Below are 13,439 nucleotides of genomic sequence, written 5' to 3'. Positions count from 1 at the left end.
TACAGTATACTGCTGGGGCTACAGTATACTGCTGGGGCAACAGTATACTGCTGGGGCTACAGTATACTGCTGGGGCTACAGTATACTGCTGGGGCTACAGTATACTGCTGGGGCTACAGTATACTGCTGGGGCTACAGTATACTGCTGGGGCTACAGTATACTGCTGGGGCTACAATATACTGCTGGGGCTATAGTATACTGTTGGGGCTACAGTATACTGCTGGGGCTACAGTATACTGTTGGGGCTATAGTGTACTGCTGGGACTACAGCGTACGGCTGGGGCTACAGCGTACTGCTGGGGCTATAGTATACTGCTGGAGCTACAGTATACTGCTGGAGCTACAGTATACTGCTGGGGCTACAGTATACTGCTGGGGCTACAGTATACTGCTGGGGCTACAGTATATGGCTGGGGCTACAGTATACTGCTGGGGCTACAGTATACTGCTGGGGCTACAGTATATGGCTGGGGCTACAGTATCCTGCTAGGGCTACAGTATACTGCTGGTGCTACAGTATACTGCTGGGGCTACAGTATACTGCTGGGGCTACAGTATACTGCTGGAGCTACAGTATACTGCTGGGGCTATAGTGTATGGCTGGGGCTACAGTATACTGCTGGAGCTACAGTATACTGTTGGGACTACAGTATACTGCTGGGACTATTTAGCTGGGGTTACAGTATATGGCTGGGGCTATAGTATATGGCTGGGGCTACAGTATACGGCTGGAGCTACAGTATACTGCTGGGACTACAGTATACAGCTGGGGCTACAGTATACTGATGGGGCTACAGTATACTGCTGGGGCTACAGTATACGGCTGGGGCTATAGTATATGGCTGGGGCTACAGTATACTGCTGGAGCTACAGTATACTGCTGGGACTACAGTATACAGCTGGGGCTACAGTATACTGATGGGGCTACAGTATACTGCTGGGGCTACAGTATACGGCTGGGGCTATAGTATATGGCTGGGGCTACAGTATACTGATGGGGCTACAGTATACTGCTGGGGCTACAGTATACTGCTGGGGCTACAGTATACTGCTGGGGCTATAGTATATGGCTGGGGCTACAGTATACGGCTGGGGCTACAGTATACTGCTGGAGCTACAGTATACTGCTGGAGCTACAGTATACTGCTGGGGCTACAGTATACTGCTGGGGCTACAGTATACTGCTGGGGCTACAGTATACTGCTGGGGCTACAGTATACTGCTGGGGCTACAGTATATGGCTGGGGCTACAGTATATGGCTGGGGCTACAGTATACTGCTGGGGCTACAGTATACTGCTGGGGCTATAGTATATGGCTGGGGCTACAGTATATGGCTGGGGCTACAGTATACTGCTGGGGCTACAGTATATGGCTGGGGCTACAGTATACTGCTGGGGCTACAGTATACTGCTGGGGCTACAGTATACTGCTGGGACTATTTAGCTGGGGCTACAGTATATGGCTGGGGCTATAGTATATGGCTGGGGCTATAGTATATGGCTGGGGCTACAGTATATGGCTGGGGCTACAGTATACTGCTGGGGCTATAGTATATGGCTGGGGCTACAGTATATGGCTGGGGCTACAGTATATGGCTGGGGCTACAGTATACTGCTGGGGCTACAGTATACTGCTGGGACTACAGTATACTGCTGGGGCTACAGTATATGGCTGGGGCTACAGTATACTGATGGGACTATAGTATACTGCTGGGGCTACAGTATACTGCTGGGGCTACAGTATATGGCTGGGGCTACAGTATACTGATGAGGCGACAGTATATGGCTGGGGCTACAGTATACTGCTGGGGCTACAGTATACTGCTGGGGCTATAGTATATGGCTGGGGCTACAGTATACTGCTGGGGCTACAGTATACTGCTGGGGCTACAGTATACTGCTGGGGCTACAGTATATGGCTGGGGCTACAGTATACTGCTGGGGCTACAGTATACTGCTGGGGCTACAGTATACTGCTGTGGCTACAGTATATGGCTGGGGCTACAGTATACTGCTGGTGCTATAGTATATGGCTGGGGCTACAGTATACTGATGGGGCTACCGTATACTGCTGGGGCTACAGTATACTGATGGGGCTACAGTATACTGATGGGGCTACAGTATACGGCTGGGGCTATAGTATACTGCTGGGGCTATAGTATACTGCTGGGGCTACAGTATACTGCTGGGGCTATAGTATACTGATGGGGCTACAGTATACTGCTGGGGCTATAGTATACTGATGGGGCTACAGTATACTGCTGGGGCTACAGTATACTGCTGGGGCTATAGTATACTGCTGGGGCTACAGTATACTGCTGGGGCTATAGTATACTGCTGGGGCTACAGTATACTGCTGGGACTACAGTATACTGCTGGGGCTATAGTATACTGATGGGGCTACAGTATACTGCTGGGGCTACAGTATACTGCTGGGGCTACAGTATACTGCTGGGGCTACAGTATACTGCTGGGGCTACAGTATACTGCTGGGGCTACAGTATACTGCTGGGGCTACAGTATACTGCTGGGGCTATAGTATACTGTTGGGGCTACAGTATACTGCTGGGGCTACAGTATACTGTTGGGGCTATAGTATACTGCTGGGACTACAGCGTACGGCTGGGGCTACAGTATACTGCTGGGGCTATAGTATACTGCTGGAGCTACAGTATACTGCTGGGGCTACAGTATATGGCTGGGGCTACAGTATATGGCTGGTGCTACAGTATACTGCTGGGGCTACAGTATACTGCTGGGGCTACAGTATACTGCTGGGGCTATAGTATATGGCTGGGGCTACAGTATATGGCTGGGGCTACAGTATACTGCTGGGGCTACAGTATATGGCTGGGGCTACAGTATATGGCTGGGGCTACAGTATACTGCTGGGGCTACAGTATACTGCTGGGGCTACAGTATACTGCTGGGACTATTTAGCTGGGGCTACAGTATATGGCTGGGGCTATAGTATATGGCTGGGGCTACAGTATATGGCTGGGCTACAGTATACTGCTTGGGCTATAGTATATGGCTGGGGCTACAGTATATGGCTGGGGCTACAGTATATGGCTGGGGCTACAGTATACTGCTGGGGCTACAGTATACTGCTGGGACTACAGTATACTGCTGGGGCTACAGTATATGGCTGGGGCTACAGTATACTGATGGGGCTACAGTATATGGCTGGGGCTACAGTATACTGCTGGGGCTACAGTATATGGCTGGGGCTACAGTATACTGCTGGGGCTACAGTATACTGCTGGGGCTATAGTATATGGCTGGGGCTACAGTATACTGCTGGGGCTACAGTATACTGCTGGGGCTACAGTATACTGCTGGGGCTACAGTATATGGCTGGGGCTACAGTATACTGCTGGGGCTACAGTATACTGCTGGGGCTACAGTATATGGCTGGGGCTACAGTATACTGCTGGTGCTATAGTATATGGCTGGGGCTACAGTATACTGATGGGGCTACAGTATACTGCTGGGGCTACAGTATACTGATGGGGCTACAGTATACTGATGGGGCTACAGTATACGGCTGGGGCTATAGTATACTGCTGGGGCTATAGTATACTGCTGGGGCTACAGTATACTGCTGGGGCTATAGTATACTGATGGGGCTACAGTATACTGCTGGGGCTACAGTATACTGCTGGGGCTATAGTATACTGCTGGGGCTACAGTATACTGCTGGGGCTATAGTATACTGCTGGGGCTATAGTATACTGCTGGGGCTACAGTATACTGCTGGGACTACAGTATACTGCTGGGGCTATAGTATACTGATGGGGCTACAGTATACTGCTGGGGCTACAGTATACTGCTGGGGCTCCAGTATACTGCTGGGGCTACAGTATACTGCTGGGGCTACAGTATACTGCTTGGGCTACAGTATACTGCTGGGGCTATAGTATACTGTTGGGGCTATAGTATACTGTTGGGGCTACAGTATACTGTTGGGGCTATAGTATACTGCTGGGACTACAGCGTACGGCTGGGGCTACAGTATACTGCTGGGGCTATAGTATACTGCTGGGGCTATAGTATACTGCTGGGGCTACAGTATACTGCTGGGGCTACAGTATACTGCTGGTGCTATAGTATATGGCTGGTGCTATAGTATATGGCTGGGGCTACAGTATACGGCTGGGCTGAGGTGATTGTTGGGACTGGGGGGATTGTTGGGACTGGGGGGATTGTGGGGATTGTGGCTTTGCTGGTGTTATTGTTGGGACTGGGGGGATTGTGGGGATTGTGGCTGGGCGGGTGTTATTGTTGGGACTGGGGGGATTGTGGGACTGGGGGGATTGTGGCTGGGCGGGTGTTATTGTTGGGACTGGGGGGATTGTGGCTGGGCGGGTGTTATTGTTGGGACTGGGGGGATTGTGGCTGGGCGGGTGTTATTGTTGGGACTGGGGGGATTGTGGCTGGGCGGGTGTTATTGTTGGGACTGGGGGGATTGTGGCTGGGCGGGTGTTATTGTTGGGACTGGGGGGATTGTGGCTGGGCGGGTGTTATTGTTGGGACTGGGGGGATTGTGGCTGGGCGGGTGTTATTGTTGGGACTGGGGGGATTGTGGGACTGGGGGGACTGTGGCTGGGCTGGTGTTATTGTTGGGACTGGGGGGATTGTGGGACTGGGGGGATTGTGGCTGGGCTGGTGTTATTGTTGGGACTGGGGGGTTTGTGGGACTGGGGGGAAGAGAGGGAGAGAAAGAGAGAGATGGGAGGGGTGAGGGGGTCAAAGCGAAAGAGAGAGTCACTCAGTGGATAGTTGTTGAAGTGTGTTCCCTAAACCTGGGTGAATTACAGTTTTTCCAACATTCTATCCATGCTTGTTTAAGTACAGCTGTGAAAACTCCTCTCTGACCCATAAAGCTTATTGTTCCATCACTGAGAGAGAAAGAGAGAGGAGAGGGAGCACAGAGAGAGACTAGAGGAGAGAGAAAGAAATGGAGAGAGAGAGAGGGAAATGGAGAGAGAGAAATGGAGAGAGAGAATGGTGAGAGAAAAATGGAGAGAGCGAGAGAAATGGAGAGAGGGAGAGAAATGGAGTGAGAGAGAGAAATTGAGAAAGAGAGAGAAAGAAATGGAGAGAGAAAGAAGTGGAGAGAGAGATAAATGGAGAGAGAGAGATAAATGGAGAGAAAGAGATAAATGGAGAGAGAGAACTGGAGAGAGAGAGAGAACTGGAGAGAGAGAGAGAAATGGAGAGATAGAACTGGAGAGAGAGAGATAAATGGAGAGAGATAGAGAAATGGAGAGAGAAATGGAGAGAGAGAGAAATGGAGAGAGAAAGAGAGCAACTGGGTTATATTGGTGTTTTCTTTCTATAAGGGTCAGAGGGTCAGTATTTGCTTCACCCTGACGATGAAGGGAGGTGTGTGTGTGTGTGTGTGCGGACAGGAATGTGATGGAGAGATGTTGAGAAGACCTCCTCAGATTTCACAATTTTTTAGTTTTATTCAATCATGGAAGTATGACCAAATTGGTGATTTAGCCTGGGCCTATATAGATAGGTCTATGTATCTAAAACAAATCAAGCCTCTATCTTGCACTTGATGCAAGATAGATGGAGAGGCTGCCTCTCTATATAAGTGGCATTAGTTAAAAGGCGCCTCAAAAGTTTAGATAATCAGTCATATAGCCTACATAGTCTCAAGTTGCAGAGTATCTTGGCAACGTGCGGGTTCGGGGTGACGTCTTGCTGTCCTCAGACCAGAGGATTTGATTCCTCTTCCTCCTCCCCGCAGCAGGTTTCGCTTCGGGAAGACCAGAGACAAACAACCCTAGCCCAGACTGGTGTGCCGAGGCGGAGAGCATCGCGTCGTGGACAGTCAATCACAATGCAACAACAAAAAGAAATGAACGCACTGGACTCGCAACAACTCTTACTACGGTTCTTCTTCAACAACAACAACAACAATAACAGAGGTTGCCGCATGGATTACACGCTTCTGTAGAAGGAGGATAATATTTCGACTGGGTTTGCGCTTTTGGAAGGAAAATGCCCTTCTACAAGCGCACGCTAGTTCCCAAGGATGTCTGTAAAAACGACACGAAGAGGCCAAATGCGAATTTCGGGGACTTGGTGGACGTGTGCGGGTTTTCTCTGTGTTCGGTGCTCCGACAGCTCTCGGATTTATCCCGACAGACCGTCAGCATCTTGGAAGAGCTCGAGGGCGAGCTCGTGTCTATCTGTCTCCGGTCGGAAACGCTCGAGGGCAAGGTGATTAGTTTACAACGGCACATCACCGCGCTCTCCAAAAAGCCACCGCCAAAAAGTAAGAAAGAAACCACACTGTATAATTTTACATCACTTGTGTGGCCGTAGGAGTGAGCTCAACCACTGAGGCCAACTTTTAGTTGAGAATGTGTGGGAGGGAGATTCATAATCGCCAGTTATTGTTTGAGGTAACTTGGACATGGTGGAGGAAATAAATCATGCTATGTTTATACTGTAAAGGCTGACGATCACATCACTGTGTGCGTTACTTAGCCATAACCGTGCATTCTGCAGCTTTCAACGGTTGTTTACAAAATAGGACTCTCCCGCTATCTCACTCTGTGTCTTCAGACTTGTGTTTTTTAACCTCTACTCATATTCCATTCATGCTACTAAACAGTAGCCTATTGTCTATATTTCGTAAGGTATGGGCTACACTTCATCAGCGCCCACTGGAAACGCTGCGCTTTCCACAACATTGTGTCACAGTGGCAACCCAACCGGTATACTTTGTCGCCGAGTCACTTGGTGCGACACGAGCTATAGGCTATTACGAATATCGACAGCGCGCATGATTACAGATTTAGATGTCACACCGGATAATGATTTCTCCGATGAACGTGACGAGGGCAGTGTCACCGATAGATGTTAATTAAACTAGAAATAGACTCACAGCACGCGATGCACGATTTGAAGTCCCAAATGGCACCCTATTCCGCATGGTGACAGGAGTGCACTATTAGGGAATAGGGTGCCATAGGGATCTGGTCAACAGTAGTGCGCTATATAGGGAATAGGGTGCCATAGGGATCTGGTCAACAGTAGTGCACTATATAGGGAATAGGGCTCTGGTCTAAAGTAGTGCACAATAGGGTGCCATTTGGGACCTAATAAAAGTGACAGCAGTTCTGTCTGAGGCTGTCTACCTCTGTCTCTGCTCTGCCCTGTTGGCTTGAGTTTAGCCAAACCAAACCAAGCCAAGCCAAGGCAGCTACCAGAGACTGAACACATGGCCCAGAACAGAAAAAACATATTTCCTGTGAGAAGGATATTGTAAGTTAAGCAGCTCTTAGTTGGAGAGTGGAACCTCAGTCATGATGCCTACAGTCAGACATAGAGAAACAGTTCTGATGTGATGCTGCTGTTGGAATAACAGGTCAACCACAGTAGGCTACAGAAGTGTCATGGCAACTCAGAGTGAAGTGCCATGGTAACTCAGAGTGAAGTGCCGTGGTAACTCAGAGTGAAGTACCATGGCAACTCAGAGTGAAGTGCCATGGTAACTCAGAGTGAAGTGCCATGGTAACTCAGAGTGAAGTGCCATGGTAACTCAGAGTGAAGTACCATGGCAACTCAGAGTGAAGTGCCATGGTAACTCAGAGTGAAGTGCCATGGTAACTCAGAGTGAAGTGCCATGGTAACTCAGAGTGAAGTGCCATGGTAACTCAGAGTGAAGTGCCATGGTAACTCAGAGTGAAGTGCCATGGTAACTCAGAGTGAAGTGCCATGGTAACTCAGAGTGAAGTGCCATGGTAACTCAGAGTGAAGTGCCGTGGTAACTCAGAGTGAAGTGCCGTGGTAACTCAGAGTGAAGTGCCGTGGTAACTCACAGTGAAGTGCCATGGCAACTCAGAGTGAAGTGCCATGGTAACTCAGAGTGAAGTGCCATGGTAACTCAGAGTGAAGTGCCGTGGTAACTCACAGTGAAGTGCCATGGTAACTCACAGTGAAGTGCCATGGTAACTCAGAGTGAAGTGCCATGGTAACTCAGAGTGAGGTGCCATGGTAACTCAGAGTGAAGTGCCGTGGTAACTCACAGTGAAGTGCCGTGGTAACTCAGAGTGAAGTGCCGTGGTAACTCACAGTGAAGTGCCATGGTAACTCAGAGTGAAGTGCCATGGTAACTCAGAGTGAAGTGCCATGGTAACTCAGAGTGAAGTGCCATGGTAACTCAGAGTGAAGTGCCATGGTAACTCAGAGTGAAGTGCCGTGGTAACTCACAGTGAAGTGCCGTGGTAACTCACAGTGAAGTGCCGTGGTAACTCACAGTGAAGTGCCGTGGTAACTCAGAGTGAAGTACCATGGTAACTCACAGTGAAGTGCCGTGGTAACTCACAGTGAAGTGCCGTGGTAACTCAGAGTGAAGTGCCTTGGTAACTCAGAGTGAAGTGCCGTGGTAACTCACAGTGAAGTGCCGTGGTAACTCACAGTGAAGTGCCGTGGTAACTCACAGTGAAGTGCCGTGGCAACTCAGAGTGAGGTGCCATGGTAACTCACAGTGAAGTGCCGTGGTAACTCAGAGTGAAGTGTCGTGGCAACTCAGAGTGAAGTGCCGTGGTAACTCAGAGTGAAGTGCCGTGGTAACTCAGAGTGAAGTGCCGTGGTAACTCACAGTGAAGTGCCGTGGTAACTCACAGTGAAGTGCCGTGGTAACTCAGAGTGAAGTGCCTTGGTAACTCAGAGTGAAGTGCCGTGGTAACTCAGAGTGAAGTGCCGTGGTAACTCACAGTGAAGTGCCGTGGTAACTCACAGTGAAGTGCCGTGGTAACTCAGAGTGAAGTGCCGTGGTAACTCACAGTGAAGTGCTGTGGTAACTCAGAGTGAAGTGCCGTGGTAACTCAGAGTGAAGTGCCGTGGTAACTCACAGTGAAGTGCCGTGGTAACTCAGAGTGAAGTGCCGTGGTAACTCACAGTGAAGTGCCGTGGTAACTCAGAGTGAAGTGCCGTGGTAACTCACAGTGAAGTGCCGTGGTAACTCACAGTGAAGTGCCGTGGTAACTCAGAGTGAGGTGCCGTGGTAACTCAGAGTGAAGTGCCGTGGTAACTCACAGTGAAGTGCCGTGGTAACTCAGAGTGAAGTGCTGTGGTAACTCACAGTGAAGTGCTGTGGTAACTCAGAGTGAAGTGCCTTGGTAACTCAGAGTGAAGTGTCATGGCAACTCACAGTGAAGTGCTGTGGTAACTCAGAGTGAAGTGCCTTGGTAACTCAGAGTGAAGTACCGTGGTAACTCACAGTGAAGTGCTGTGGTAACTCACAGTGAAGTGCTGTGGTAACTCAGAGTGAAGTGCCTTGGTAACTCAGAGTGAAGTACCATGGTAACTCACAGTGAAGTACCATGGTAACTCAGAGTGGACACTTGTGATTTACTATGTTGGTATGACAATAATGAGATTGTAAGTTCAGCAACTCTCCAATTGGAGAATGGAACGTCAGTCATGAATGACAAAGATAAACAATTCATAATGTTGTCTTTGTGTTGGTCTAATAACATTACATAGCACGTCAATGACTCACTACCGGTACCCCCGCTATATAGCCTCGTTATTATTATTTTATTGTGTTATTTTAAAAAAAAAACGTTACTTCATTCTATTTTTTTATTTATTTTTAATCACCCTGAAGAAGGCAAAGTGATGCCGAAATGTTGGTAAATACCAAATCAATTACTGGGAGTTTATATTGGATAGTTTAAAGTATATATAAAAAAAGCTCATTTTCTTACTTAAAAAAACCCGGCATTGTTGGTTAAGGGCTTGTAAGTAAGCATTTAACGGTAAGGTCTACCTACACCTGTTGTATTCGGCACACGTGACAAATAACATTTGATTGATTTGATTTGACAATATAACACAGACCTAACATAACAGTAGTCAACCACAGTACGGAGGTGTTGCCATGGTAACTCAATGGTCAACACTCTTATGACTCACTCCATTGTTGTGTCACATTGTTGTGTCACATTGTTGTGTCAGCTGTTTTGTCAGTTGAGCAACAGACACAACTATACACCATTAACTGGAGGTCAGTAGGAGACACATTGAAGGAGCTCCCACTGACATTAACTGGTGGTCAGTAGGAGACACATTGAAGGAGCTCCCACTGACATTAACTGGAGGTCAGTAGGAGACACATGGAAGGAGCTCCCACTGACATTAACTGGAGGTCAGTAGGAGACACATGGAAGGAGCTCCCACTGACATTAACTGGAGGTCAGTAGGAGACACATTGAAGGAGCTCCCACTGACATTAACTGGAGGTCAGTAGGAGACACATTGAAGGACCTCCCACTGACATTAACTGGAGGTCAGTAGGAGACACATTGAAGGAGCTCCCACTGACATTAACTGGAGGTCAGTAGGAGACACATGGAAGGAGCTCCCACTGACATTAACTGGAGGTCAGTAGGAGACACATTGAAGGAGCTCCTGCTACATGGCAAGAGGTCACAAGACTTTGTTTACCCACATCACAGGTGACAGAAAATAATCTGTTTTCTCCATGGAGATAAAAACCATCTCTGGTTAGGATATCTCTTCCTTCATCCTGTTATTGCTCACAATAGTTAAACAGGCTATTCACTTTGCACGGAATGTTTCACCAAGTGTTATGCCAATGTTATGAATAGGCCTACAAACTCCTCTGTTCACTGTCTTACACTGAGCATAGAATGAGAGAGGAGAGAGAGAGAGGTGTATGAGAGGAGAGAGGTAGAGGAGAGAGAGGGGGGGGTGTATGTAGAGGAGGAGGAGCGAGAGATAGATATGGAGGATGGAGGGAGAGAGAGATATAGAGGAGGTAGAGATATAGAGGGAGAGAGAGATATAGAGGAGGTAGAGATATAGAGGGAGAGAGAGATATAGAGGAGGTAGAGAGAGAGAGGTGTATATGCAGAGGAGGGCGAGAGAGAGGGAGAGAGAGGTAGAGGTGGGAAATATATATATATATATAGAGGGAGAGAGATATATAAAAGAGAGAGGGAGGGAGAGAGGAGAGGGAGCAAGGGAGAGAGAGAGAAAGAAAGGAGGGAGAGAGAGTGGTGGAATGAAAGGGGGAGAGAGATGAAGAGAGAGAGGTGGAAAGAAAGGGGAGAGAGGGAGAGAGAGATCGAGGAGGGAGAGAGAGAGAGAGAGGTGGAAAGAAACGGGAGTGATAGAGGGAGAGAGAGAGATGTGGAAAGAAAGGGGTGAGAGAGGAGGGAGAGAGTAAGGTGGAAAGAAAGGGGGAGAGAGGGAAAGATAGAGTAGAGAGAGATCAAGAGGCCAAATCATGTAATAGTTTCAAAGTCAACTGAAGATGAGTAGAAGTTCCTCGCTCTGTCGCTCCTTGACCTCTGTGTGTGTGTGTGTGTGTGTGTGTGTTTTTATATATATACACTGCTCAAAAAAATAAAGGGAACACTTAAACAACACAATGTAACTCCCAGTCAATCACACTTCTGTGAAATCAAACTGTCCACTTAGGAAGCAACACTGATTGACAATAAATTTCACCTGCTGTTGTGCAAATGGAATAGACAAAAGGTGGAAATTATAGGCAATTAGCAAGACACCCCCAATAAAGGAGTGGTTCTGCAGGTGGTGACCACAGACCACTTCTCAGTTCCTATGCTTCCTGGCTGATGTTTTGGTCACTTTTGAATGCTGGCGGTGCTTTCACTCTAGTGGTAGCATGAGACGGAGTCTACAACCCACACAAGTGTCTCAGGTAGTGCAGCTCATCCAGGATGGCACATCAATGCGAGCTGTGGCAAGAAGGTTTGCTGTGTCTGTCAGCGTAGTGTCCAGAGCATGGAGGCGCTACCAGGAGACAGGCCAGTACATCAGGAGACGTGGAGGAGGCCGTAGGAGGGCAACAACCCAGCAGCAGGACCGCTACCTCCGCCTTTGTGCAAGGAGAAGCACTGCCAGAGCCCTGCAAAATGACCTCCAGCAGGCCACAAATGTGCATGTGTCTGCTCAAACGGTCAGAAACAGACTCCATGAGGGTGGTATGAGGGCCCGACGTCCACAGGTGGGGGTTGTGCTTACAGCCCAACACCGTGCAGGACGTTTGGCATTTGCCAGAGAACACCAAGATTGGCAAATTCGCCACTGGCGCCCTGTGCTCTTCACAGATGAAAGCAGGTTCACACTGAGCACGTGACAGACGTGACAGAGTCTGGAGACGCCATGGAGAACGTTCTGCTGGCTGCAACATCCTCCAGCATGACCGGTTTGGCGGTGGGTCAGTCATGGTGTGGGGTGGCATTTCTTTGGGGGGCCGCACAGCCCTCCATGTGCTCGCCAGAGGTAGCCTGACTGCCATTAGGTACCGAGATGAGATCCTCAGACCCCTTGTGAGACCATATGCTGGTGCGGTTGGCCCTGGGTTCCTCCTAATGCAAGACAATGCTAGACCTCATGTGGCTGGAGTGTGTCAGCAGTTCCTGCAAGAGGAAGGCATTGATGCTAGACTGGCCCGCCCGTTCCCCAGACCTGAATCCAATTGAGCACATCTGGGACATCATGTCTCGCTCCATCCACCAACGCCACGTTGCACCACAGACTGTCCAGGAGTTGGCGGATGCTTTAGTCCAGGTCTGGGAGGAGATCCCTCAGGAGACCATCCGCCACCTCATCAGGAGCATGCCCAGGCATGGTAGGGAGGTCATACAGGCACGTGGAGGCCACACACACTACTGAGCCTCATTTTGACTTGTTTTAAGGACATTACATCAAAGTTGGATCAGCCTGTAGTGTGGTTTTCCACTTTAATTTTGACTCCAAATCCAGACCTCCATGGGTTGATAAATTTGATTTCCATTGATACATTTTTGTGTGATTTTGTTGTCAGCACATTCAACTATGTAAAGAAAAAAGTATTTAATAAGAATATTTCATTCATTCAGATCTAGGATGTGTTATTTTAGTGTTCCCTTTATTTTTTTGAGCAGTGTATATATATACCATCACTGGAAGCTGTCACTCTCTTTCTCTCTCTCTTTCTCTCTCTCTCTTTCTCTCTATCGCTCTCCCTCTTTCTCTCTTTCTCTCTATCTCTCTCCCTCTTTCTCCCTCTTTCTCTCTCTCTCTTTCTCTCTCCCTCTTTCTCTCTCCTTTTTTCATCTTTCTCCTTCTTTTTCTTTCTTTCTTTCTTTCTTTCTTTCTCTCTTTCTTTCTCTCTCTCTCTCTCTCTCTCTCTCTCTCTCTCTCTCTCTCTCTCTCTCTCTCTCTCTCTCTCTCTCTCTCTCAAATTCAAGCTGCTTTATTGCCATGAAAAACATTGTGTCAATATTTCCAAAGCAACAATGGATACAATATATATAATACAACATACATTATAATACAATAATGATGAATAATAATATAAAATGGTAGTAAATAATAATAATTAAAAAAAATATATTAAAAAAATTGCTGACAGTCAGTAGTAGAAATATAAAA

General features: G+C 48.1%; 1 protein-coding gene across 1 annotated transcript in view; it reads left to right on the top strand.

Moving 5' to 3' along the window:
* The first annotated feature begins 5,638 nt into the window (after positions 1–5,638).
* The window catches only part of LOC139561867 (NHS-like protein 2), a 160,955-nt gene continuing 153,154 nt past the window's right edge, over positions 5,639–13,439 (top strand). Inside the window, exon 1 of the mRNA XM_071379210.1 lies at positions 5,639–6,294. Coding sequence (XP_071235311.1) covers positions 6,018–6,294 — 277 coding nt within the window. The 5' untranslated portion in view covers positions 5,639–6,017. The remainder of the gene's footprint in view (positions 6,295–13,439) is intronic.

This window comes from Salvelinus alpinus, chromosome 31 (genome assembly GCF_045679555.1).
Source record: "Salvelinus alpinus chromosome 31, SLU_Salpinus.1, whole genome shotgun sequence".
Lineage (NCBI taxonomy): Eukaryota > Metazoa > Chordata > Actinopteri > Salmoniformes > Salmonidae > Salvelinus > Salvelinus alpinus.
The sequence above is the reverse complement of the archived record's forward strand: the minus strand, read 5'-3'. Positions and strand labels throughout refer to the sequence as shown.